The 26,784-nt window shown below is 37.6% G+C and overlaps 1 protein-coding gene across 17 annotated transcripts in view; it reads left to right on the top strand.

The window, feature by feature from the left end:
• The first annotated feature begins 242 nt into the window (after nt 1-242).
• ABCC9 (ATP binding cassette subfamily C member 9) overlaps nt 243-26,784 on the top strand; it is a 143,500-nt gene continuing 116,958 nt past the window's right edge. For 3 of the 17 annotated variants that reach the window (XM_047740270.1, XM_047740271.1, XM_047740269.1), the window contains exons 1-8: nt 1,049-1,498; nt 1,811-1,925; nt 4,719-4,779; nt 6,110-6,271; nt 9,024-9,165; nt 15,027-15,148; nt 23,476-23,642; nt 24,675-24,917. In XM_047740270.1, coding sequence (XP_047596226.1) covers nt 6,130-6,271; nt 9,024-9,165; nt 15,027-15,148; nt 23,476-23,642; nt 24,675-24,917 — 816 coding nt within the window. In that variant the 5' untranslated portion in view covers nt 1,049-1,498; nt 1,811-1,925; nt 4,719-4,779; nt 6,110-6,129. Of the gene's footprint in view, nt 702-1,045; nt 1,503-1,810; nt 1,926-4,718; nt 4,780-6,109; nt 6,272-9,023; nt 9,166-15,026; nt 15,149-23,475; nt 23,643-24,674; nt 24,918-26,784 lie in introns of those variants that run through there. The other 14 variants (XM_047740254.1, XM_047740255.1, XM_047740258.1 and 11 more) reach the window with 13 other exon arrangements.

The raw sequence follows: 26,784 nt of genomic DNA, 5'->3' as shown, positions 1-26,784 counted from the left end.
AAAGCCAACCTGGTTTTCTGCAGTAGCGCTCAGCTCTGGGTCTGGGGCTTACCTGCACCCACTGTCTCCAGGTGTCTGCGGCCCCACATCCCCCTTCCGGCTTGTTCGCCGGGTCTTTTCCCGGGTTCCACCCACAGTACCCGGATCCCCGTCCCTGAAACACACTTTCTCCGCGCGCCTGCGTCGTGGCCGACAGCTCCAGGGTGACTTGGCAAACGTTCAAGCGCCCTGGGACCGGAGTCTGCGGGACCCGCCCAGATGTCGTCCCGCGAGGCCCCGCAGACCTCTGGCCGCGGAGAGTTCAAGCGTCAGCCGCTGGCGGAGGCCCGGCCCTCACGCGGGAACGCGGCGACCTTGCCGGGAGGGAGGCGCCCGCGGGAACTCCCCGAGGCTCGCAGGGCGGGGGTCGGCCTCGGCCCACGGGGTCGCAGAGGCCGGAAGGCCGCCGGGTGCGGGGTGCAGTCCCGGGACCAGCACCTAGTCCTCGCGCTCCTGGAGCGGTGCCCTTGGCGGTCGCGCACCGAGCCCGGGAGGCACCAGCCCGCCCGCCTACGGCCCTTTATCAGATCAGGACAATTGCTGAAAACAGGGATTATCTCAGGCTGAGTGAGCAGTGGCCCCTGAGAAAATCTAGGGTTAGTTAAAGAGGGTTGCCCGGGGACAAAATTTACGGCTTGGGTCCCGGGGACAGTTACTGTGGGGTGAGTGTATTTTAAACCCGTTACCTCCTCGACAATTAATTCTCTCTCTGGTCGGGAGCGGGTGGGTGGGGGGCTGTTCGTGCAAGGGTGGGAGCCGAAGTTCCACTTTCGGGGAGCTAGTGTAGGGGCCGCCCTTCGGAAGCACGGCGACTGGTCCTGGGGAGGAACCAAAGTTTCCCGGCCGCTGGGGCAAGTATTCGATTCGAGCTGCCTCGCTCCTGGGAGACCTTCGCACACGCCCATGCCGCCGGGCAGCGGTCCTCTGCGGGAACCAGCCCTTCGCTTCCCAGGGCCGCTGGGGTGGGGTGGGGTGAGGGGGGTATAGCCGGGGCCTCCCCAGGTCCGCTTCCTTCTGTGGTCAGTACGGGGGCGCACAGAGAACCTGGGGGAAAATGTGCAAGTGCAAGGGAGTACCTTGCGTGTTCTGGAGTCCGGAAACCTGACTCCAGAGAATCACTGAATCCTACGTTGCAAGTCTCCGTGTTTAATGAAGTTTAGGGGACGCGTATGACTTGCGTTTGTAAAATCTCTGCATCGCGCACCCCAAGTTTGTCGCCCTGGTACGGAAAGCAGGGCAGAGCGGGGGTGGGGAGGGTCTCCAGTCGCAGGCGCTCGCTTCTGCACGCGGGGCTTCTGCCCAGTTTCCTGCCTCGGAGTTTTCGTGTCCGCCCCAGCTCAGAGCAGTTTGTGCAATTGAGAAACCCGATAGGAGGCAGCAGCTGATCTCCCACCACCCTAAAAATAATCCGCTCCGGCGCCCTGCGTGCTTCGGCTAGGGGAGGAAAACTGCCTGCGGAGTAAGTGAGTCCGTCTCTTTTACATAAATATGATTTAAACATTTTAAGAATAACTGTAAACTGCCGATCTCGGCGACCCAAAGGCGCCCGCGCCCTCTGCCTTCGGGGTCGCTATTTCCAGGATGAAGGCACCGAGCCCCAGCCGGAGAAGAGAGGGCGTGGAGATCAGGTTTCCACTGCCGGCTCTTGCTTAAAAACGGCCGGGAATACTGCAAGGACTTATTACTGATTTTTTCCCTCTTAGACAGTGTCCTGTACTATTCATGAAGTAGTTTTCAGTTTGCTTAATTTTTGTTACTCTTTACTTTTTAGGAGTTCTGCGTCTGGGTTTGAAATTGACACTTAAGTCAGTGTAGGGAGCCCGTGTTTTGAAGGTAGTGCAAGTGCACGAGTAGGGGTTTGAAGCAGCATCAAGCTACCGCCCAAGGTATTTATATTTTGCTTGTTTGTTCAATTTGGGATTAATATATATATATATATATATATATATATATATATATATATCTCCTTTTGGCGTGTCTGAATTTTCTCTGTTGAGTTTCCTTTAGTGTGCGATAGAACTTCAATGGGTGGATTGAGATGAGGCACTAAATCAGAAGTTAGTGGTCATTTTTGCTAGTGATTTTCCTACTTGGATCTGTCATTCATAGGTAGACAGGGAGACAGACGTCTTTTGCTTCCTGTTTGTGAATCATAGACTGATTGAAAAAATTCAAAGACATTATTACATTTGTTTCTTAAGTGATTTATTCCTGAAAGTACCCTAGATAATGTTAATGCCCTAAATCCTTTACAATGTCATGTTTCTCTCTCATAACATGTAATTAATCTCCAAATAACGGAAGAATGAGTTACTTTGTATGTAAGAATGCAAGTTTTTATGTTGCTTTTAGCATGTTTTCTTCAGGAGTTTCCAGTTTAATTAAGTTCTCCGAGGTTGCTACTCCGTTAGAACTGACACTTTCTTATGGATGAGCAGGAGAGAGTGCTAGTTTTTACTTTAGCCATCAACTGAATCCAAATTTTATAACTAAAGAGGGTGTGGACATTCCTAAATGCATTTCAAAGAATAAGAATACTGAGGGTGGGATTCTTGCTCTGAAATCATACCTTTGGACATCAAGGAGTATATTCGTTCTGTGGTTTCAGCTTGGCAGGCCATCCCTGTAATCAAAGTTTCACTTTTGACATTTGTCTTTAAGATTCATCCAGTCAAGTTCTTCAACCCTGTGTGCTGTCCTAAACACTTGAAAATCTTTCAGTGGGTTTATGCTTGGGGGAAGAAAGGTGTCATGTCTTTCTATCTGGCTTCTTTCCCCTCTCTCTCTCCTCCTGGATGCTTGGGCCTCTGTCGGTTCTTAGCTGAAGGAGACACTCCAGAAGGGGCAGGGATCAGGGGCGACACGTGACCAAGGTTAGCCAGCAAGAGCAGCAATTTATGCTGTTCCCAAACTGTCCCTAACTTAATCATGGTTCTGGGAGGGAAACCTTGAATGACAATAGGAGATTTAAAAATTAATTAAAAGTCCTGATCGAACAAAATGCCCTTGGCAAACAGGATAATTATCAACATATCTACAACTTTACTCCTTCGCTCTTTTTGCCCCTGTTGAGTTGTAAAATGGACTGTTAGAATATGCCACATGTGTACTGTAGGTTGGAGAAAGAAGCTAAGAGTCAGAGGGAAAAGGATGGAGGAGGAGACAGAAACAAAGACAGGAGAGATACAGTGAGAGGGTGAACAGGTTGGGAGCCCTAGGTCATGTGAGGGTAGAGATTATGGTAGAAGAAAGAAGAAAGCCTTCAGTTTACGAATCTGAAGTATGTGCCTTAGTGTGATTGTATCATTGTATATTCCCCTATCCCATAGACCATAACCTGTACGTTATAGCAAGAACTACTAGGATTAGTGTAGTCTGATTTATGTGGTCTAAGACTACAGGTACTCTTTGTCATGGGCATTCTTGGATTCCTAGTGCCTAGCACATGGTCAGCATCAATAAGTACTTTTACAGTTAACGAATGGCCTAGAATCTCAGACATCAGGTATGTGGCTGGAAATGTTCTTTGACTTTTTCAGGTTGCTGTAGTTCTCTGATATTTTCTTTCCACCATTATACACATTTATCCAAAGGTTGCTTGATTGGTAGGTTTGAGGATTGATTAGACATACCAGGTAGGCAAAACTTACTATAGCTAATGAAGTATATGTTTTGCAAATTCAGATTGTACTTAGTATCTGCCTCAATGATGATGATTAAATATCTATCATTTATCTATCTATAAATGTGGCCAATTGGAATATTATAGTTTTGGATAAAATTATAAAACTGCCAAAGTAAAAATTATTTTCTGGTTCATTCTAGGAAATGGTTTATACGTGTCTTTCAATAAGAGCGGGCTCAAGTTTCTTCCTGTCATTTCTACTCAATAAAAGAGATAGTCTAAAAAAAAATAAAAGAAATAGTCATGGAAATTCTATTAATAGCTATTGTTTTTCAGTTTCTGTTTTTTTTCTAATTTTTCCATCTTATTGACGTACATCACTGTATAAGTTTAAGGTGTACAGCATGGTGATTTGATTTAGATGTATTGTAAAATGATTACCACAATAGGTCTAGTTAAGATCCATCACTTCATATAGCTATGGTACATAATTCAAAATTTCCATTTTACTGCTACTTTAAAACTCTCAAGCTGTTTTTGATTATTTTATGAGGCTTAGAGTCTTAATAGTTGATAAGAATTTGCCAAGTATATACGCTCATCTTGACTTTTTTAAAATATATATTTTTTTGAATGAGAAAAAGTCTCAACTAGAGATCATATCAATGATGTTCAATAAAAGGGCTTACTGGAAACAATATGTGAGAGGAATTCCATATAAGGATTCAGGGGCTCCTGGGTGGCTCAGTTGGTTAAGCGACTGCCTTTGGAGAGCCCTGCATGGAGCCCCACATCAGGGTCCCCGCTCAGCAGGAAGCCTGCTTCTCCCCCTCCCTCTGCTGCTCTGCCTGCTTGTGCTCTCTCGCTCTCTCTGTTAAATAAATAAATAAAATCTTAAAAACAAAAGAATTTACAAACTGTAAGCACAGCTTTTTAAACTAGTTGTTCTATTCATATAATGCTTTATAAAACTTTTCCTTGAAATTTGGCTTCTCAATAGTTTACCTACTGTTGCCAATCTTTTCTGTGTAACACTCTCTGTTTTTTTTCCTAGGGAAAAATATTGTTCATGACCATTGCTAAGTCATTTCTCAATGAAAGGGGAGAGAGAAAAGGTACTAGTTTACTCCAACCTTTAATAATCTAATTCAGAATCCAGTGTGATATAATGTGGAAAAGAGACCAAGTGCAGTGAGGTTAAAATCTTAAACTGCTACTTCTTTTAATGACGACAGATAAGCTGTTTTTGAAATGGGTTGGAGGCTGCATGATACAGGCAGGGGAGAAACAGTTTAAGTGAGACACATGGGTGTGGATCACTGCTACTCTATTGGCTGGCAGGATACTGAACCTCAGAATGCTCTCCTGTAGAATACAAATACCTAACATTACGTGGCTGTTCTAAAGACTAAAGATAGTGTATGTGAAGTGCCCAGAATTTGGCAGGTAGGAAGAAAATGGGCATAATAAAATAATTTTTCAGAAGGCTAAACTCTTCAGAATTTCACAGTGGTATTTGATGGAGCAGAACCTTGCTTCTATACCATCTGTCTCAGCCCAGCAATGAGAGGCGTTCATTTAAAATGTGAGTTGGAGTGTGTCACTCCACTGATGAAACCTCCCCCCGCCCCCGCCCCCATCCCGGGATTCTGTTTCACTGAGTAGAAGCCAAAGTCCCAACAAGAGCTAGCAAAACCTTGGGTTACCTCGTCCTCAGCTTCCTCTCTAAATCTGTCTACTTCTATTCTCATGTAGTATTGATTTCCAATTTAAAAATGTTTTGTTTGTTTGCTTCAAGACTTGATTAGAGTATATTTCATGCAAGAATATTCTCTGACTGTAGGACCTGAGTAATTTTGTTAAATTGTCATTTGAGTTATATTTAATGTATCTGAAGCCCATGATTTTAAGTCTTCACAGACAGGCTGATGGCTGCGTGCCCCCACATGGGCCCCTGTGTATTAGTATTCCTTTGTACAGTTAACCAAGAGTGGCGGTAAATTTTGTCCGGCTTAAGTTATTTGCTAATGCATTTTCAATGAGAAAGGACAAGAAAGAATTTAATATTACACTATCTTGTAGAATCAGTCAGTAATTTCATTTTTTCTTTCTTTTTCTTGATATATCACCATGTTTGTTCCTTCAAATCATTTTCGTCACACACACACTTTGTTAAGGTACCATCATTGGTAGATATTAATAATTATGTATCTTCCAAATTAAAATATTTTTCTCCGGAGGGGAAAAAAAGATCAAAAGGAAGTGATTCATAGACTGTATAAGGCCTTTATAAGAAACTCTCAAAAGACTTTGGCATACAGTTTCCTATTTCCTCAATTGCAAAATAAAGGGGTTAATTTTATAATAAGACCTCCTCCTTAGGGCTATGAGTGTATAAAAGGGAATATAATAATGGAGCCTTTTTCTTTTGTTTCTTCCTTTTAGAGTAAGCGATATAAGAAGACATGAGCCTTTCATTCTGTGGTAACAACATCTCTTCGTATAATATCTATGATGGTGTGTTACAAAATCCCTGCTTTGTGGATGCCCTCAACCTGGTCCCTCATGTCTTCCTCTTGTTTATCACTTTTCCAATATTGTTTATTGGTAAGTAATCTATTCTCCTATATTTCCTCAGCTAATGTTTATTTTAAAAGTCTTCATTATGGTTGAAATTTGATATAATATTGACCTAATTTTCTCCAACATGAAAACTGATATGAAAATCAGTGAGAAAAGAACAAGCAGGTTTTTTGTGCTTCCCAATTATTTCTGGTCTTGGCGTATGATATTTTGTAGGTAAATAGAAGTCATACGTCTTCTTAGAAATGGACTTCAAGTAGCAACAGCAGTGTTTTAAAAAGAGGGAAAGAGAACTAGGTGGGATAGATGTAAAGCCTTTGTGGAGCATTTACTTTGTGCTGGTGAAGAGAATGGGAAAATGGGTGAAACACAGTACTTGACTGGAATAGTCACTGGAACTGTCCAGTGAAACAGATGTATCAAAGCCAAGAGAAAAATGACTATCCCACATTGTACGCTTATTTGCAGGTACAGGAACAAATTATCCTGGGCATTAACTTGTTAGAACAACTAATTCTTTGGGCCAGTGGGGATGATTGCATGCAGAGTGACATGTTGTGGGACCTGAGGACACAGAGCCTGCAAGTTCCAGTAGGAGTGCTAAGGGTGCATTCCAGGTAGAAAGAATACTTATGCAAACTATTTGCAAAGGAGCTAAAAATACAGTTTTCCCTATTATTTTACAGTTTACATATACACAAAATCCAATTATTATTTTTTTAAGATTTTATTTATTTATTTGACAGACAGAGATCACAAGTAGGCAGAGAAGCAGGCAGAGAGAGGAGGAAGCAGACTCCCTGCTGAGCAGAGAGCCCGATGAGGGGCTGGATCCCAGGATCTGAAGGCAGAGGCTTTAACCCACTGAGCCACCCAGACGCCCCCACAAAATCCAATTATTTTAAACAATTATGTATGACTTGTATAATTTCCCCCCAAAATCAAAATAGACATTTAACTTAAACATTTTAAAAAATACATCTCACATATAAAAATAACAGAGGGGCACCTGGGTGGCTCAGTCAGTTAAGCATCTGCCTTCGGCTCAGGTCATGATCCCAGGGTCCTGGGATCGAGCCCCACATCGGGTTCCTTGATTCATGGGAAGCCTGATTCTCTCTCTCCCACTCCCCCTGCTTGTCTTTCTCTCGCTGTGTCTCTCTCTGTTGAATAAATAAATAAAGTCTTCAAAAAAATGACAGTGACTAGTATGATAAACATCCATTGAGCCTGTCACCACTCAGCTTAAGGAATCTAATGGTAAGAATGTAAGTGAATCCTCCTGTGTCCTGAGCCTGTTACTCTTTCCACATCCTATGTCCCTATTCCTTTCAAAAGAGGTAACTACTCTCTGAATTTGATCTTGAATTCTGCTTATAAAATTAAATTTGCTTATAAAAATAAATGGAAAAACCATCAGACTGCTTTTCTTAAGAAAACTAGCATATTTTAATGGTCTGATTTAAAAGAGGGTTAAAAAATAATTTGTATGCTTTTATTTCTTCATTTAACAAATATTGATTGAGAGACTACTATCTGGCATTGTAACAGTGATCAAAATTTTCTGTTATAAGATGTATCATATGCCGAGGCCAATGAAACTCTTGGCACATAGTTATTTGTGTTAAACAAATATATAGACATTAAATATAACTGTGTCAGAATGACCATGTATAGAGACATGAGTTGTGGTTTATGTGGTTGGTGTTATTTGTAGGACATTAACAGTGCCCTTTGGCCAAAAGTAGACCATAATTTTTTAATTGCAATTTGACAGTTAATAATTTTTTTTGACATTCAGCTAACTTCTTGAGAGCAGTTACTGTGACAGTCTTGTTTGCATCGGTAGCATCAAACACAGGCTGGCAGAAGGGTCTTTGAATCAAGTGGAGTTGGAGTGAACATTGTCAAAGGAGAATGGTGGAGGAAAATGCAAACTGCTCATGTATAACATTGGCTACTTGAGTTAGTGAGAGATCATAAATAAATCTCAAAGAAGTATCAGGCATAAAGAAAGCTTGCCTGCAAGAGCTTACAGCATAAATTCTAGTACAACATGTTATATGTAACTAATCTCTCCATAATGAAGTTCATTTGGGAACAACTAAGACATGAATCAATTTTCTTTTCAAAGAATGCTTCAGGAGTCTAATTAGTCATTACAGAAATTCCTTCCTGCAATATTTCGAGCACAAACCCCGATTCATTCTTGAAGTATGTGAGGCTTCTCTACAAACATTTCTTTGAGAAAATACCACTATCACTGTTGAATAGTGCTGGCCCAGTCATAGGTTATAATTTTTCTCACATGATATGCATATGATTGAGTTGACTCAACTAATGAGTTCTACATTTCATTACCAAATATGGCTTTTTTCGTTAGTCCCCCTACAGATCGCATGTTTTGAAAGATTTTAGACACCAAATGATTTAGATGATTTTATTAATATCATCATTAATTTAGTTTCCTCTTAAATGAATCAGGGACCTGTCAGTAAGAGCTCTGATTAACACGAGATAACCATGTTGTCACCCAGAGTTGGCCTTATTCTTGAGCACTGCAACAAATGTCAATGTGTTAACCTAGACAGTCCTGTAAAGATTCACTGAAATTGAATTATTTTTTCAACATAATAAAAACAGACCAGGATTTGCATTGCTACCCTAGAAAGCACTTCTCATTCCTTTTTCAGGTATTGCCCATCCCCCAAGTGATAACACAATATGAATTATTTCATGATTATAATTAATCTTTTCACTTCTATACTTTTTTCAGGGTGGGGAAGTCAAAGCTCAAAAGTACAAATTCACCACAACACCTGGCTTCATTTTCCTGGACATAACCTGAGATGGATTCTTACATTTGCTCTTCTGTTTGTGCATGTTTGTGAAATAGCAGAAGGCATTGTTTCTGATTCGTAAGTGATTCAACATAGCTAATAACTAGATTACATTATACGAGTGAGTATATTGATATGGATGGTAGTTAAGAGCATACCAAGTAAGGCTTAACTTTTTAGTTATAATGTATGAGAAACCACAGGTGTCACTCATTTATAGCAGTCCTGCTTATCTATGATTCAATTTACCTATTATCAACTGAAGTCTGGAGAAATTATCCTCCTTCTGGTGATGGGTCATCAAAAGGTCAGTAAACTAACACTGCATCCCAGTGCCTATGCCATTCACCTCACCTCATCTCGTCGTGTAGATATTTTCTCATCTAATATCATCAAAAGAGGAAAGGTGAATACAGTACAGTAAATATCTTGAGAGAGAGGGAAAGAGACCACATTCACATAACTTTTATTACAGTATATTATAGTTATTCTAGTTTATTGTTATCAGTTGTTAATCTCCTACAGTGCCTAATCTATACATTAAACTTTATCATAGGTATCCATGTATAAGGAAAACATAATAGGATTCGGTATCATCTGTGATTTCAGGCATCCACTGTGGTCTTGGAACATTAACCCCTGCAGATAAGAGGAGGACTGCTACATTTGATAATCATGTGTTTTGTCCATATTTTTGTGTTACTACAAATTTTCTCTGATAGTAAAAATTCAGGTCTCTGTGACTTGTGCTTATTCATGTGCTCTTTCTTTGATTCCTTCATCTATGTAGCTCTTGCAGAAAGTTCTCTCCTTTTAAACACTCTGACATTTATTTATTTATCAATGGAGGTATATATAGAAAGATTGTCTATATTGACATATAGCTCAAGTAGCTATATACTTACATATAACTGTATAACCAGTTCTCAGATGTTTCCATTTGTTTTATAAAGAAGCAAAGATAGATGAGGCAGGCATTAAAGAAGTCTGAGAACTAGTGAGGATATAGCCACAAATTGAGGCAAAACACAAAACCGTTTTAAAATCAGGATTTGCGGGGCGCCTGGGTGGCTCAGTTGGTTGAGCGGCTGCCTTCGGCTCAGGTCATGATCCTGGACTTCCAGGATCGAGTCCTGCATCGGGCTCCCAGCTCCTTGGGGAGTCTGCTTCTCCCTCTGACCTTCTCTTCTCTCATGTTCTCCCTCACTCATTCTCTCTCAAATGAATAAATAAAATCTTAAAAAATAAAATAAAATAAAATCAGGATTTGCCATAAAACCCATACTTTTGAAGGAATTTTGTCATTCTTATAGAAGTTTGCATTAAGCAGTTAGAATATAATGAATTCTACTTATAAACCTGAACATAATGTGGGAAAAATATTTTTTATCACATATTAACAAAAAATAGGAAAGAATTTTGATAAGCAATATCAAATAAGAGAATTTTGATTATGAAATTATGTTCAATAGTGCACCACCAATTAAAGAACTGATAGGAAAAGTTCTTTAGAGTTCTTAAAAAGAAAGCTCAAAAATCATTTTTCTTTTATCTAATAAAGACCTCCCCAACATCTGTTTATGTTTTTCTGTTGCAATTAATAAGGAATGAAATTTCTGAGCTTTTGTTACAGAGCCAACTATTTTGTAATGTTTTGTGACAGTTCTTTGCATGGATGTGCACGTCTTAGTTTCTGATAAAAAAAAATCAAGGACTCTGATGATATTGCATGCCTTCAAGAACTTAGAGGCTTGATTGTCTATTATCTTATTAATTACTGTTTAAAACCCTATTGTATTAGCATAGGCAACTCTAGTCTTTGTTTTTTAATCCTTTAACATATAGGCTGCCTCTGTGTGTTTCTTTCTTTCTTTTTTTTTTTTTTAAGATTTTATTTATTTATTTGACAGAGATCACAAGTAGGCAGAGAGGCAGGCGGGGGGTGGGGCAGGCTCCCGGCCGAGCAGAGAGCCCTACGCGGGGCTCCATCCCAGGACCCTGGGACCATGACCTGAGCTGAAGGCAGAGACTCTAACCCACTGAGCCACCCAGGCACCCCCTATGTGTATGTATAAATTAGAAGATGGATCGGTCCAACATTTCCTAAAAACTTGACACCATGTAGGCGAGAATGCTTCCTTCCTGCCTGCCTCATGATTGATGTATAGATTCAGTCAGAGACTTAGAGGCTGGGCTAATAATGGTGAAGACAGATGCTAACGGCAGAAACTTGTTTTATAGTAGTAATGATATAAAAGGCCCATCCTGAAATCAAGCAGAAATGCACTCTGGATTTCCGTTATCCCTCCCTCCCATTCCTTAGCTGCAGACTGCTTGCTGACTGCTTCTCGTTATGTATGTATGTATGTATATATGTATGTATGTATTTATTTATTTATTATTTTAAGTAACATATAATGTATTATTTGGCTCAGGGGAACAGATGTGTGATTCATCAGTCTTATATAATACCCAGTGCTCATTACAACACATACCTTCCTCGATGTCCATCCCCTTTCTCGGTTTATCCAGGCTTCTCAAAACTCATTTTCCAATGATTCCTGAACTCCAGAATTTAGTTTACTTTCTTGTTTGCTTTGTCCTAATCTGGAAACTGCTTCTAAAGAATGCCATGAATATTAAATACACTTTAACGAACACCTTTTCTTCCTTATCAGACTTACTACATTTGGCATTGCTGACTGCTGCTTCCTACCTTTTTCTTTAACAAAATATTTATGAACTATTCTTTACTTAAAATGTAACAAATGCTCATTATAATTAGTGAAATAATGCAAAGCCTTTCCTAATTGAATATTTGATTTTCTTTTTTAGTAATACAAATATTAAAGCTATTCATTTTTATTTTGAAAAACCCTTACTTATTTTGCACAGATTTTTGTAAGAAATGTCCTTTTTTATTTCTATATAAATAGTTTGTGGTTCTGTTTTAGGTACTCTCCTAGATCTAGGAATCATTTTCAATTTGCTTTTTAGTCTAATATGATTGATTTATTAGTAGAGCATATAATTTGTTAAGCAAATACCTTTTAGGAATCATTAACATTTTCATTATAGTTAAATATTTGATTATTTTATACAGTTTTAGTGATAATAAGAAAATAATAATTTTTTGTTGGAGGCAAAATTTTATTGAGTTTACTGATTAGATTACTCAAGTCTTGTGTGTTATTTTTATACTATTTAATTCATCAAATTCTAAAAATGTGTATTAAAGTCTTCACTATTACTGTGTTTTTATTTAAGCTTTTATTTTTATTAGTTTGTCTTTTTTGAAATTATTTTCTTGTCCTCCATGATGAATGCATTTTGATTTTCTTCTTTACTTTCTGAGTAAAGACTTTCTGCCATAATAGGATGTGTGTGCTTCTACCAGAACCTTGAGGTCTGGGAGTCACACTCTAAAAATAACAGAGCTTAAGGGAAAGAATAGGGTTGGGACACCACTCAAAACTTGTGTTATGGTGAGGGGGGAAAAATGAAAACTGAGGATTGCAGAAAGGGAGGTGGGCAGAGAGGTGGGATAACTGGGTGATGGGCATTAAAGAGGGCATGTGATATGATGGGCACTGGGTATTATACTGAACTAATAAGTCATTGAACATTATATAAAAAAACCAATGCAGTACTATACCTTGGCTAATTGAATTTAAATAAAAAAATCCATATATGTGTGTGTGTGTGTGTGTGTGTGTGTGTGTATATAGTTGTGCAGCTCTGTAAATAGACAACTAATAATATAATAGCAATCCTAATAAAAAGACTAACATGGTTAAAAGACCCATGAAATCCCAACAAAGAAATGCCACAATAAATATAAAACTTTACTGTAGCTGTTGTGATCTTTATTCATCCCTTACTAGATTGTCTCCCTTAATTTTGTTTTGTCATTCTTTTTCTAACTTCTTGAATTGACTACATAATTGATTTATTGTAATGCTTTCTTATTGAATATGTTTAAGGTTAGTTATGAACTTTCTTCTGAGTATGGTTTTGACCACATTTATTTATAGGCCTTGATAGGTAGTATGCTCATTTTTAAATTTCTTAAATATTAGACAAGTGATTTTTAAAATTCTTTCTTTAATTCCATAATAAAAGAATACTGGAAGCATTTCTTAATTTCCATGCTGATGAAATATTTACTTCCTACTTTTTCTTTTTGACCATTTTGAATTATTTCTGGGGGTGGTGGGTGGTTTTTAAACCAGCCTTTATGTTCACATTTTTGTTACCATGTCCATATTAATGATTCCAAATATATCACTGGTCATGTTCCAAATCTCTGCATACACTGGGCCTATTAGACAACTCCCTTTGCATGTTTAATAGATACCTTCATGGTCCACATGGCCTTGCTAGAACTTACTAGCTTCTTTTCTCGAATCCGCTCATACTCTTCAAGTCTTATGTGGTTATGCACCATCCACCATTCCCCTTGGGAAATACTCTTTATATCTCCTTCACCATCACCCTAAGACCCTAACACTATTAAAGCCCTGTCTGTTTTAACAGTGAATATTTTCCAGATGTTGTATTACTTCCATGTTTCTGCTGCCAAAGCTTAATTCAGGCTTTTGTCATTTCTCGCCTGGCCTATACCCATAATTTGCTAATTCCTTTTCTTCCCTCTTTGTCTCTTTCCTCTCCTCAGAGGCACACACTACCTATAGACTCCATCATCCACATTATTACCAGATTGATTTGTCTAAAATTCCCCCAAATCGGACCATACCACTTACCTGTTAAAAATTTCGATTTTCTGAAAGATCAGGTTCTAGCTCCTTACCATGACATACAGAGCCTTTCATCATACATCCTATCTCGAGCTTTCTGTTTGAGAATATTATACTTCTTGGCATTTTGAACACATTACACAATTTTGTGCTCCTATGTATTTACACATTCTGTTCCCTCTTTTTAAAGTGGTCTTCTACTGCGTTCCTGACTGGTGGATTCCCTTTTATATTTCTGTTTCCACTGTCAGCCATACCTCTTTGAAGTGTCTTTCCCAAATGCTCCTCTTTCCCCCTTCTCAAACACATCACTCTCTGTACCATTTATGTATGAATGTACTGAAGTCATTTGAAAAAAGTTAAATGTTTTACTAGGTGGTATTATTAATGTAAATGGAGTTGAGGGCTGTCTACAATGCAAAGCTGGTTCTGTCATATTTCCAGCCCACGTGAACCTCTCTATGGCCCTCAGAGTGAAAACTCGTCTCTTTTCAGTCATATTCAGTTGCATGTGATACACTGAAACAGTCTTCCTTCTTCCTCTTCTAGGCAGCAGTTCCTCATTCTCGAGGCAGAGGTCGGTTCCTTCACAAAGCTTTCCCTTCCCCAGACCCTGGCCCTGCATGCACTTATAGTCCCTTCCCCTGTGTAACAATTTCCTAGTTCCTACTGCTATCTCCAGTAGACTCCAGGCGTGGTGACCCTGGATACTATATCTTGTTGTGCTCATGGTTGCAACTCAGCCTCTAATAGTGACTGAACCCAGTGAACAACGGAGAAATCACTAAGGGCCATAAAGTTTAGGGAAACTATCAAAGGAATAAACGTACTTTTCTTGCACATTAGAGTTCATATCCTTGTGGTTGTTTCTACTTGCTTTAGGTGTTCACTTATTTCAGCAGTTCTGCCCTTTGATAGAGGAGAAGTTACATGTTTGCTCTTGGGTTTAAGGGCTTGTTTCGCTGTGGGACCCAGTCCTCGGTGTTGGGATAAATCCTTTCAGCAGAATTTTGTCTCCCAGTGTAGTCTTCCTTTGCATGTTCTCTTAACAACGACTACTGCATTCTGTATTTTAAGTATCTTATTACTTAAGGGAAAGTTTTAATGAACAATTTGGAAACAAAATGAGAAGCTGTCTGCAACCACCATCTCTAGACACTGATACTGTACCGCTCTCCGCAGACGGCGGGAGTCCCGGCATCTCCACCTCTTCATGCCGGCTGTGATGGGATTTGTCGCCACTACAACATCAATAGTATATTATCATAATATCGAAACATCAAATTTTCCTAAATTACTCTTAGGTAAGTATGATCAAGTGTCGCCCTCCTTCCTGGAGCTATTTTTCTTTCTCCTCCTAGTAAACACTGTCCCTGGGGGTTGGGACTGGGAGCATGGGAAAACCACAGTAGTTAATTTCTCTGGTTTCCTGGTGAATGGGGAGATGAAGATAAACTGAGTGCTCTGGGCTGTGAAAACTCTGTTCCCCCAGGACATCTATTCTCCACTAGATGCCCCTTGTGGTTGTGTTGGCGTGTGGTAGGAGGACTGGGGAGGGTGTGCCGGCCTTCTGTCTCACAGAGGCTCTACCCTAAGAATTGAGCCCTTGCTCCTGTCCTGCCCCAGGAGCAAGTCAGTGTGTCTAGCTCCCTGCACTTCTGTCTCTGGCTTGGGATTCTGAGGCATTTTCTGAAGGTCCCAGCTTTTCACTGATGCTGTGGCAGTGTCATGTTCTTCAGGGCATGGCTGCTGAGGTGTGGGGGACCCCGGGCAGCAGAGAATGCAGCCTGCTGGAAACTGTGCCGTCCTGAGAAGCAGCTGTCCTCAAAGACATCTGCTTCATGCCTAACCTTTTCTTTTTCAGCCTCTCCAGCCTCCTTGTCCTGTGGAAATCAGAGGGTTCTAATTTTATTTTTGCCTGACGTTGAAATAATATCACTTATCCCAATTAGTTGTATTTAATTCTCTGACCAATCTTTGCATTCTGTGGTGTATACTTTCATAAAGAGAGCTAAGAGGGAGCTGTAGAACATGGATTGTGGCTGGGCTTCCAGGGCCTGTAAATAACCTAAAATATCCTAAAATCATGTGTGTTTGTGTGAATGAATCCTGACAATTTTACAAGGTACAGAGAATGCACTTGATTGTTTAACGATGAGTTGATTGATTACTGATACAGAAATTTGGAAAAGTAATAATTAAACCACACAAATATTTTATTTGCTTGTCCAAGGACATTAAAATTTGAAAATGAGTTAGTGGAAAATACTGAGTATTTAAGCCTGTGTTGTGCCACATTATATGATTGGGCAAAGGCAATCTAGTACAAACAAGTAGACCGGGTTAAATGTTAATTTGAAAGGCTTGTCAAAGTCTGAATTATCTTAATAGAAAGCTGTTTAGTACCACATGAAAGGCAGATGTTATCACAGAAATCTTTTTTTGAAGATGCCAAGAAAAAAGAGTGAAATCTTTAGTAGGCAACAGAAAAAATATATATACCATTGGGAATCCAATACATTAGGCATTTAAGTTTCTGAGAAACTGATGATGAAAAAGATATGAGTTATAAGATTTAGAAGGGAATTAGAATTCCTTAGAGGGCAACTAGAAGAGAAATGTGCATTTTGATAATATTTTGAAGGAGATGAGATCCCAGTCTGGCTGTAGATACAAGGCAGAGGGCACAATTAGATCATATTGTTGGAAGGACTCATGGAGATAAAACATAGTCTAAATTTCTTATTATTTTAGGAGAGAAATATTTGGGCCCAGAAAAATTACACTTATTTTCAGATCACAAAATGAGTAATTTTGTCCCAACATTATATTATGAACATCACCAAAGATACAGAAAGTTGAAAAGAACCAAGTGAATACTCATAAATTCCTAATAATTAAATTCTTCAATTTCCATTTTATTCTATTTATTTGATCACATTTCTGCATCTTATTTTTTGGATACATTTTAAAGTAAATTGCAGACATTAATATGCTTCACCCCCTAATTATTTCAGCGTGCATATCATTAACTAGAGTTAAATTTTTCTACAGTTCTTTTTGTGAGATAAAATTTACATGCTAAAGTACAGAAATCTTTATTTACTAAATGCACACACCTGTCTAACTATAGAACGGTTCCATGATCCATGAAAGTTTTCTTGTGTCAATCCTCAGTATCATCTCCACAGAGACAAAAATCTAATCTGATTTTTTTCCCCAGCATAGGTGGGATTTGTCTGTTGTAGAACTTCACATAAATTGAATAATGCAGTATAAATTCTTTTGTGTAACACTTCTCACAGCATGATTTGCGGGGGGGGGGGGGTGCTAATCCATAATATAGTATAGATCAGTATTTTGTTCTCATCATTGTTGGATACTATTCCATTGTATAAATATACCACAGTTTTCCTTTCTCTTGACAATAAGTACCTGAACTATTTCCAGATCTGGGTTATCATGGAAAAAAAAACAAACAAAACAAACTGGTATAAACATCCATGTGCAAGTTTTTCTGTGGATATGTGTTTTTTATTTCCCTTGAGTAAATACCTAGGAGTGAAATTGCTGGGCCATAGGGTGTGTAGTAAATGTTAATGTTTTGTGAAGAACCCACAAGATTTTTCCCAAAGTGGTTTACTTTACATACTCACTAATAATGTGTAGGAATCCCACTTTTCCACATGCTCACCAACATTTGATGATTTGGTATCTCTAATTTAGCCATGCTGGTAGGTGTGTATTGATAATTCATTGTGGTTTGAGTTTGCATTTTCCTGATGGCTAATGATGTTGAGCACTTTTTGATAAGTTTATTAGCCATTTGTTATATTTGTAAAGTAGCTATATCATATCTTTTGTCCATTTTTTATTGGGTTGCATTCTTATTATTGAGTTTCTGGAGTCCTTTATATATACTAGATATTAATATGGCATGGGATACATGTTTTGAGAATATTTTTTTTTCCGGTCTGTGGCATATGCATATTCATTTACATAGCAGGGTCTTTTGGTGAGCAAAAGAGTTCAGTTTTGTTGTACCATAATTTATCACTTTTTCATGCATGATTATTGTTTTCTATGTCTTAAGAAATTTTTGCCTCTGCTCAAAATATATTTTCCTCATAGTCTCCTGTTTGTTTGTTTGTTTTAGAAGCTTTATAGTTTTAATTTTTATTTTTAGGACTGTGATCCATTTAAAATTAATTGTGTAAATGACGTAAGGCTGATGCCGAGGCTCTTTTTTTCCAAATGGATATCCATGTGCTCCAGCACCATTTGTGGAATAGACATTCCATGTCTTGTTAGATTGCGTTAGGACCTTTGTGAACTATTTGGATCAAGTTACCATTTTAGTATGATCTATTTCTCGGCTCTATAGTTTCTGTTCCTTTGATCTGTTTGTGAGTTTTATGAGATTACCATTCTGTCTTAATCTGATTACTATTGCTTTGGAGGTCTTGAAATCATATAGTGTACCCATACAACTAGTTTTCTTTGCTTTTCTCCTTGTATATTCTAGTTCGTTTATTTTGTCATATGTAGTTAGAGTCAGGTTGTCAATTTCTACCAAAAAAAAAAAAATCTCAGTAGGATTATGATAGAGATTGCACTGAGTGTTTAGAACAATTTGGAGAAGAACTGACTTCTTAGCAATATTGAATTCCACAATCCATTTGTTCATTTATTTATTTAGGTCTTCTCTCATTTCCCTTAGCAATGTGTTATATCTTCAGGGTTGAGGTCTTCCATGTCTTGTTAAATTACTAGCTTTTTTGTTTTCCCACTGCTGTTATGAATAAACTTGTATTTTAAATGCTGTATTCTAGTTGCTTCTGTCATATATATAAAATACATCTGATTTTATATATTGACCTTATATTTTGAAACCTTGGAAATTTACTCATTACTTCTAATTATTGCTTTGTAAGTTTCTTGGGATTATCTAGATATACAAACATACCATCTGAAAATAGGAGAATTATATTTATTTCTTTTTAAACTTTATGCTTTTTTTCACCATATTGAAATAGCCAGGATTTCCAATATAATGCAGAATAGACACGGGGAGTGTGAAATCTTTGTCTAATGCCTGATTTTAGGGGAAACATGGTCAATATTTCATAATTAATTATAAAGTTAATTATAGGTTTTTCATAGAAGACCTTTATCAGATGAGTAGATCTTCCTCCATTCAAAGCTTTATCAGAGTTGTTTTTGTTTTTTGTTTTTTAATAATGAATAGATGTTGAATTCTATTAAGGATTTTTTTTGCATTCTTTGGGACAATTATAGTTCCATTAATGTGCTAAATTAATTGACTTTTCAAATGATAAAGCAACCATGAATTCCTGGGCTATATTACACATGGTCATGATATATTATCCATGCTATATATTCTTAGATTTTGTTTTCCAAGGCTTTTTAGATCTATGTTGTGAAGGATATTGGGTTTCTTATTTTCTTGTAATATCTTTGCCAGGTTTTCCTATGCTGGATTATATTGGCTTCTTAAAATTAATTGTAAAATGTTCTCCATTTCTCTATTTTCTGAAAAACATTGTGTACAATTAATTTTATTTCTTCCCTAAATGTTGAATGAAATTCATTCATCAGTGAAATCATTTGGGCCTTTTAACAAAGTAAGGATTTTAGGGGCACCTGGGTGGCTCAGTGGGTTGAAGCCTCTGCCTTTGGCTCAGGTCATGATCCCAGGGTCCTGGGATTGAACCCCACGGCGGGCTCTCTGCTCAGTGGGGAACCTGCTTCCTCCTCTCTCTCTGCCTGCCTCTCTGCCTACTTATGATCTCTATCAAATAAATAAATAAAAATCTAAAAAAAAATGTAAGGACTTTAAATGTAAACTTATTTCTCTATTAGACACGGACTCTTCAGAGTTTTTTTTTTTTTTTTTTTTCCCTTCAGAGTATTTCTTGTTATGTCAGTTTTGGGAAGTTACAAGTTTCAAGAAATTTTCCCTTTCATCTAAGTATTTTATTTATTGTTATAAAGTTGTTCAACGTAGTCCCCAATTATCCTTCTTAAGTATGCAAAATATGTAGGCATAATTCTTGTTTCATTCCTAATACTGGTAATTTATTATTTCTTTCTTTCTTTATTAGTTTAGCTGGGGACTTAGCAATTTTCTTGATCTTTTAAAAAAAATCAATTTTGTTGGCTAATTTTCTCAATTATTCATTTTCTATTTCATCGGTTTCTACTCTTATCTCTATCATTTTCATCCTTTTATTTATTTTGTTCATCATTGTTCTTTCCCTAGTTTTTAAGATAGAAAATTAAATCATTGATTTTGGATCTGCCTTTTTTTCTAAAATAAATATTTAAAGCCATAAATTTTTCTTAAAGTATTGTTTTAGTTGCAAGTCTTAAATTTTTAATATGTACTACTTTTATTGTAATTTAGTTCAAATACTTTCTGATTTCCCTAGTGATTTCTTTTTCAACATGCAGTTAGTTAGAACTATGTTGTTTAACTTCCAAATATTTGGAGACTTCTAGATATCGAATTGTGTGGGAAGTCTCGAAGTTTACCTTCTTGAAACTTGTAACTTACCAAAACTCATAGTGGTTAATAGTATTCAGATCTAAATCTAAATTTAGTATTTTTTATGTATTAGTAAATTTGTATTTTTTATAGTTGTGTCTCTAAAAAATTGACCTTTGTCATTATTAGAAGTTTTCAAAGTTTCTGATAATACTCTTTTTTTTTTCAAGTTTTTATTTAAATTCCAGTTAGTTTACATACAGTGTAGTATTAGTTTCGGGTAAACATTTAGTGATTCAGCACTTACATATATCACCTGGTGCTCATCACAAGTATACTCCTTAATCCCCCACCCACCTCCCTCTGGTAACCATCAGTTTGTTCTCTAAGTTAAGAGTCTGTTTCTTAGGGGCGCCTGGGTGGCTCAGTGGGTTAAGCCGCTGCCTTTGGCTCAGGTCATGATCTCAGAGTCCTGGGATCGAGCCCTGTGTTGGGCTCTCTGCTCAGCGGGGAGCCTGCTTCCTCCTCTCTCTCTGCCTGCCTCTCTACCTGCTTGTGATCTCTCTGTCAAATAAATAAATAAAATCTTTAAAAAAAAAAAAAAGGAGTCTGTTTCTTAGTTTGCCTCTCTCTCTCTCTTCCTTTTCCCTTTGCTCATTTGTTTTATTTCTTAAATTCCACATATGAGTGAAATCATATATTTGTCTTTCTCTGACTGTCCTATTTTGCATAGCATAATACTCTCTCGCTCCATCCCTGTCATTGCAAATAGCAATATTTCATTTTTTGTGGCTGAGCAATATTCCATTGTGTGTATATACCACATTTTCTTTATGCATTCACCTGATGGACACTTGGGATATTTCTATAAATTGGTTATTGTAGATAATATTGCTATAAACATTGGGGTCTGTGTATCCCTTTGGACTAGTATTTTTTTTAAGATTTTATTTATTTATTTGGCAAACAGAGATCACAAGTAGGCAGAGAAGCAGGCAGAAAGAGAAGAGGAAGCAGGCTCCCTGCTGAGCAGATAGCCTGATGTGGGGCTTGATCCCAGGACCCTGGGATCACGACCTGAGCCGAAAGCAGAGGCTTTAACCCACTGAGCCACCCAAGCACCCCTGGATTAGTATTTTTGATGATAGTATTCTTTGTTTTAAAGTCTACTATATCTAGGGGCACCTGGGTAGCTCAGTGGGTTAAGCCTCTGCCTTCAGTTCGGGTCATGATCCCAAGGGTCCTGGGATCGAGCCCCTCGTCCGGCTCTCTGCTCCGCGGGGAGCCTGCCTCCACCTCTCTCTCTCTGCCTGCCTCTCTGCCTACTTGTGATCTCTGTCTGTCAAATAAATAAATAAAATCTTAAAAAAAAAATAAAATAAAGTCTACTATATCTAAAACTAATATAGCCACTCCAGATTTCTTGTGTTTACTGTTTTCATTGTGTATTTTTTCCTTCTACTTACTTTTAATCTGTTTCTCCATATGTAAGATGAATCTCTCTCTTTTTAAAAAGATTTTATTTGTTTGAGGGAGAGAGACAGAGCACATGAACAGGGGGAGGGGCAAAGGGAAAGGGAGAGAGAGAATCCTAAGCAGACTATGTGCTGAGCACAGAGACCAATGTGGGCCTCAATCCCAGGACTACGAAATCATGACATGAGACAAAATCAAGAGTTGGATGCTGAACCAACTAAGCCACCCAGGTGCCCCAAGACGAAGTCTCTTTGTGTAGCATCTAGTCTCATGTAGTAGTTCCCCCCCCCCAAATCTATTCTGATATTTTCTATTTTATGCTAGAACAAGATAGATAATGAGCTTATATGCCAAAGTTTCTGTTCTTTTTAACTATTGAAATTGTGGCCACTTTTAAACTTTAGTAACTCTGTTAAGTGTTATACAATGGATTGTCTCATGTGTGTTTCAGATTTCTTCTTTCTCAACCCGTATTCATTTGTACTGACCCTTATTCAAAGTTTGAAATATACTGGACCTTTGATTTCTAGTAAATTGTGTCCATCTCATATTTGTTATGAAAGGCTGGCTGTGGTTAGGAGAAGGTATAGATCCCTACCTTTCTCAACCCACTGCATAAAGTCTGGCTTTGTTCTGTAGGATCATCATTCTTCTCGTCACTTTGTGGAGATGTGTGGCGTTTTAAGCCATTTGCATGAGAGGAGTTAACTTACTACTTGAATTTTGATCTGCAAAGCAGAAACCCCATTATATAGCTAGTGTGCATTCCATAATAATTCCAGGTAATACCATTAGACATTCCTGTGGCAGCTGCAAAACACTTACCTATTAGATCGGTGACAGAGATAACAACTTGTGAATTCTTCATATAGTATAATCGTGACTTCTTTTTTTTTTTTAAGATTTTATTTATTTATTTGACAGAGAGAGATCACAAGTAGGCAGAGAGGCAGGCAGAGAGAGAGGAAAGGAAGCAAAGCAGGTTCCCTGCTGAGCAGAGAGCCCGATGCGGGACTCTATCCCAGGACCCCGAGATCATGACCTGAGCCGAAGGCAGCGGCTTAACCCACTGAGCCACCCAGGCGCCCTATAATCGGGACTTCTTAAAAAAAAGACCGGGAGATAGAATTAATTTTAAAGTCAACAGAACTACACATAAGTTCTGGAGTGTAGATTATTCCTATTTACGTGTCTTTTTACATCTGTCCATCTACTACAGAGTGGAAGCACTAACATTTTAAAGTCATTACCACACCTTCAGTTCAAAACTCTAAAAGTGCCCTGGGGCATACTTGTTGTTTTCTTTAAAAATAAAATTATGTGGAAATAAAATATTTAAAATTATGTTTGTTATTAAAAAGCATTATAGGGGCACCTGGGTGGTTCAGTGGGTTAAAGCCTCTGCCTTCGGCTCAGGTCATGATCCCAGGACCCTGGGATTGAGCCCCGCATCGGGCTCTCTGCTCAGCAGGGAGCCTGCTTCCTCCTTTCTCTCTCTGCCTGCCTCTCTGCCTACTTGTGATCTGTCAAATAAATAAATAAAATCTTTTAAAAAAAAGCATTATATTTATATTGAAGTGTCAGTGAAGTTAAAAAAAATATCAGGGAAAGACTAAATCTTTTTCCTTTTCTTTTTTATTTTTCCAGCCCTATTTCTGTATTGGGTAATGGCCTTTATTACAAAAACCATAAAATTGGTTAAGTACTGGGAGTTCGGTTGGGGAGTATCAGACCTGCGTTTCTGCATCACTGGCATGATGGTCATCTTGAATGGACTCCTCATGGCTGTGGAGATCAATGTGATTCGGGTCAGAGTAGGTATCTCATCATTTTTTTTTTAATTGCTGGAATTCAAGACCCCAATATTAAAGATTATAGTCAGCTAGAAATTACTAGTATTCAAGAGGATGAACAAATGTATATCCTCTCGGTGTATAAAAGTTGAACTAATCACTAAGTTTCAGGGCATTAGTGTTCCAGAAATCTCAGTATGACCCTAGAATCTATTTATTCATTTGTAAATATTGATTGATTGTTATGTGCCAAACACCATGCTTAGTTCATATTATGGATGAAATTGTTTTCACCAGGAGTGCTCGCTTCGGCAGCACATATACTAAAATTGGAAATTGTTTTCACCAGGAAATTCCATTATCCATGATTTGTCTCAAGCACACCTATATTAATAAGCAAACTACTGTATTTCTAGAAATTTCAAAATGAAAAGAAGACAATATGTTTGCTCATTTCACTGCTAAAGAAACTTCTACAGAGTTAACTAGCTATATCCAAAGTCACACAGTCAAAACTCATGCTTCTTGTGTTTTATATCAGAGAATGCTGTTATGTTGTGTGACATAATTGTGAATGATTTTTCAATATTCATTTTCTACCAGAACACTTTGCATTTGCTCTGAATGGCAAGTCACAAGCTCTAAGGAATACTGGAGAAGTTAGTGAACATCAGCCAAACCATATATTACCAGAAAGTGACTCAATAATGGTGTCAACACATTAAAAAAAAAATCTAAATAATGTAAAAATCTTTATTTAGTTGACCCTATCACAGGCTATCATGAAAGACTGGTTCTTAGTAATAACTATCTTTTAAAGAGATAATCTGTTTGTATGTTTTTTTTTGGGAAGTGTCCATAAATGCATTAATCATAAAATCTGGCATTTAAGGGAAATTATTTCAAAAAATGTTTCCAAAGAAATGTAAGAGGTACTAAAATATACATTTTTGTCCTCCTGAAATGAAAATGTAGAAAAGGTTAAAATTTTATTTTAATATGTGGAAAAAGAATTGGGTTAATTATTATTCTGTGGAATTTTTCTTGCCACAGAGATATGTATTCTTCATGAATCCTCAGAAAGTAAAGCCTCCTGAAGACCTCCAGGATCTGGGTGTGAGATTTCTTCAACCATTTGTGAATTTGTTGTCAAAAGCCACATACTGGTGGATGAACACGCTTATCATATCTGCTCATAAAAAACCTATTGACCTGAAAGCAATTGGAAAATTACCAATAGCAATGAGGGCGGTAACAAATTATGTTTGCCTGAAAGATGCATATGAAGAACAAAAGGTAATTTAATATCTGTTTTTCATGTCCATAATTGAAGAAACTGGCTCTGTTGGGGCACCTGGGTGGCTCAATCATTAAGCGTCTGCTTTTGGCTCAGGTCATGATTCCAGGATACTTAGATGGAGCCCCACATCAGCTCCCTACTCAGCAGGGAGCCTGCTTCTCCCTCTCCCACTCCCCCTAGTTGTGTTCCATCTCTCTGTCGCTCTGTCAAATAAACAAACAAAACCTTAAAGAAAGAAAGAAGAAGAAAATGGGTCTGCTAAGTATAGAGTCACTAAGCTTAAATGGTTAAGAAAGGTCAGATTTTCTGCCTATGTCTTTCCCAGTAATTTTGAGTCATGTGAATTGGGCCACTGAGAATATACCAGCAGAGGAGATAGAGGAGGGATAGAGGGAACACTTGTTTTTTTTTTTTTTTTCTGGAACCAAGTGGAAAGTAAAAATTAAGTTCGAAGATCATGCATATCTAATCCTTATTACCATATAATGTTAATAATTCATGGAATTGTTATTAAGTTTTTTCAACTATCTGGTCAATAATTTTTTTATATAAAGGTAAAAATAAACCATATAATAATCACATTTAAGAAACTGAAATCCTTGGGGCGTCTGGGTGGCTCAGTGGGTTAAGCCGCTGCCTTCGGCTCGGGTCGTGATCTCAGGGTCCTGGGATAGAGTCCTGCATCGGGCTCTCTGCTCAGCAGGGAGCCTGCTTCCCTCTCTCTCTCTGCTTGCCTCTCTGTCTACTTGTGATCTCTCTCTGTCAAATAAATAAATAAAATCTTAAAAAAAAAAGAAACTAAAATCCTTAAATTAATTATTGACTAAAATTTGGAGCCTGTATTTCAGATTTGAGAAATTGAATTAAATAAAGTTACCTACCTATTCCATGTATCATCCTATGTGTCTGTCAAAATTGGTTTCTTCTGGTACTTTCTTTGAGAAATTGCCTTAAAAACCTTAAATATGAGTCTTTGGATATTTTTAATTTGTCTTGTTATTATTTATATAGTCATGTGTGCTCTCCACAATGGTAGATGTAATTTATATGGCAGTCATCTACAAATATTATTGCAATTGAAATAATTAGTATTCACGACAACATTGGAAAGGGGTAGGGTATGGTGAATCAGTTACAGTTCTTGTCTGTTCTAAATCACGACAACAAAGCATTTATGGTAAATGATGAAAATGACCTCTGTTTTATGTAAAAAAATGTGTCTTATGAAATTAATATTGCAGGAAATGGTTACTACAAATGAACCTGAGTCATCTCTTTGGTTTCACCTCTGGGAAAAGTATTGCATAATATTTTTAAAACTCCTTTGCTGAAGTAAAGATTAGCAGTATAGCCTACACATAGTTTAAATGTTCTTTTTTTTTTTTTAGTATAAGTTTTCTGAGTACTCTTTATAACACATTTCAGCTTGAATTTAGTGAGTTTACATCTTGCATTAATAAACTTTTAAAAATAATCAAATTATTTATCTAATAGGGAATTGAATATGAAACACAATCGAATTCTAATCCACTGAGTTGGCTTCTCACAATGAAAGTTTAAAAAAAAAGTTATTCACTTCCTCTCTAAGACTTAATTATGATGATTGTTCAGGTCTTAAAACCTTTTCAACAAACCACTAGAGATGGGTGAAACCATGCGTTGGCTTAAATATATATGCCATTCTTCAATTTTGCATTTCTTTGTCAAATAACTTGGGAACACAACTCTAACACAACTTAAAACAGTACTAACTACTATTCATGGAGAAAGGAAATACCTGAAAGAGAAACAATTTGAGGCTGAGATGATCTGTTTTGTTTAGCTTGTAGTAAAATACCTTGTAGTAAAATACCTTTAGCTTGT

The sequence above is a fragment of the Lutra lutra genome, chromosome 8 (assembly GCF_902655055.1).
Source record: "Lutra lutra chromosome 8, mLutLut1.2, whole genome shotgun sequence".
In the NCBI taxonomy this organism is placed as follows: domain Eukaryota; kingdom Metazoa; phylum Chordata; class Mammalia; order Carnivora; family Mustelidae; genus Lutra; species Lutra lutra.
This window is presented reverse-complemented; position numbering and strand designations above follow the sequence as displayed.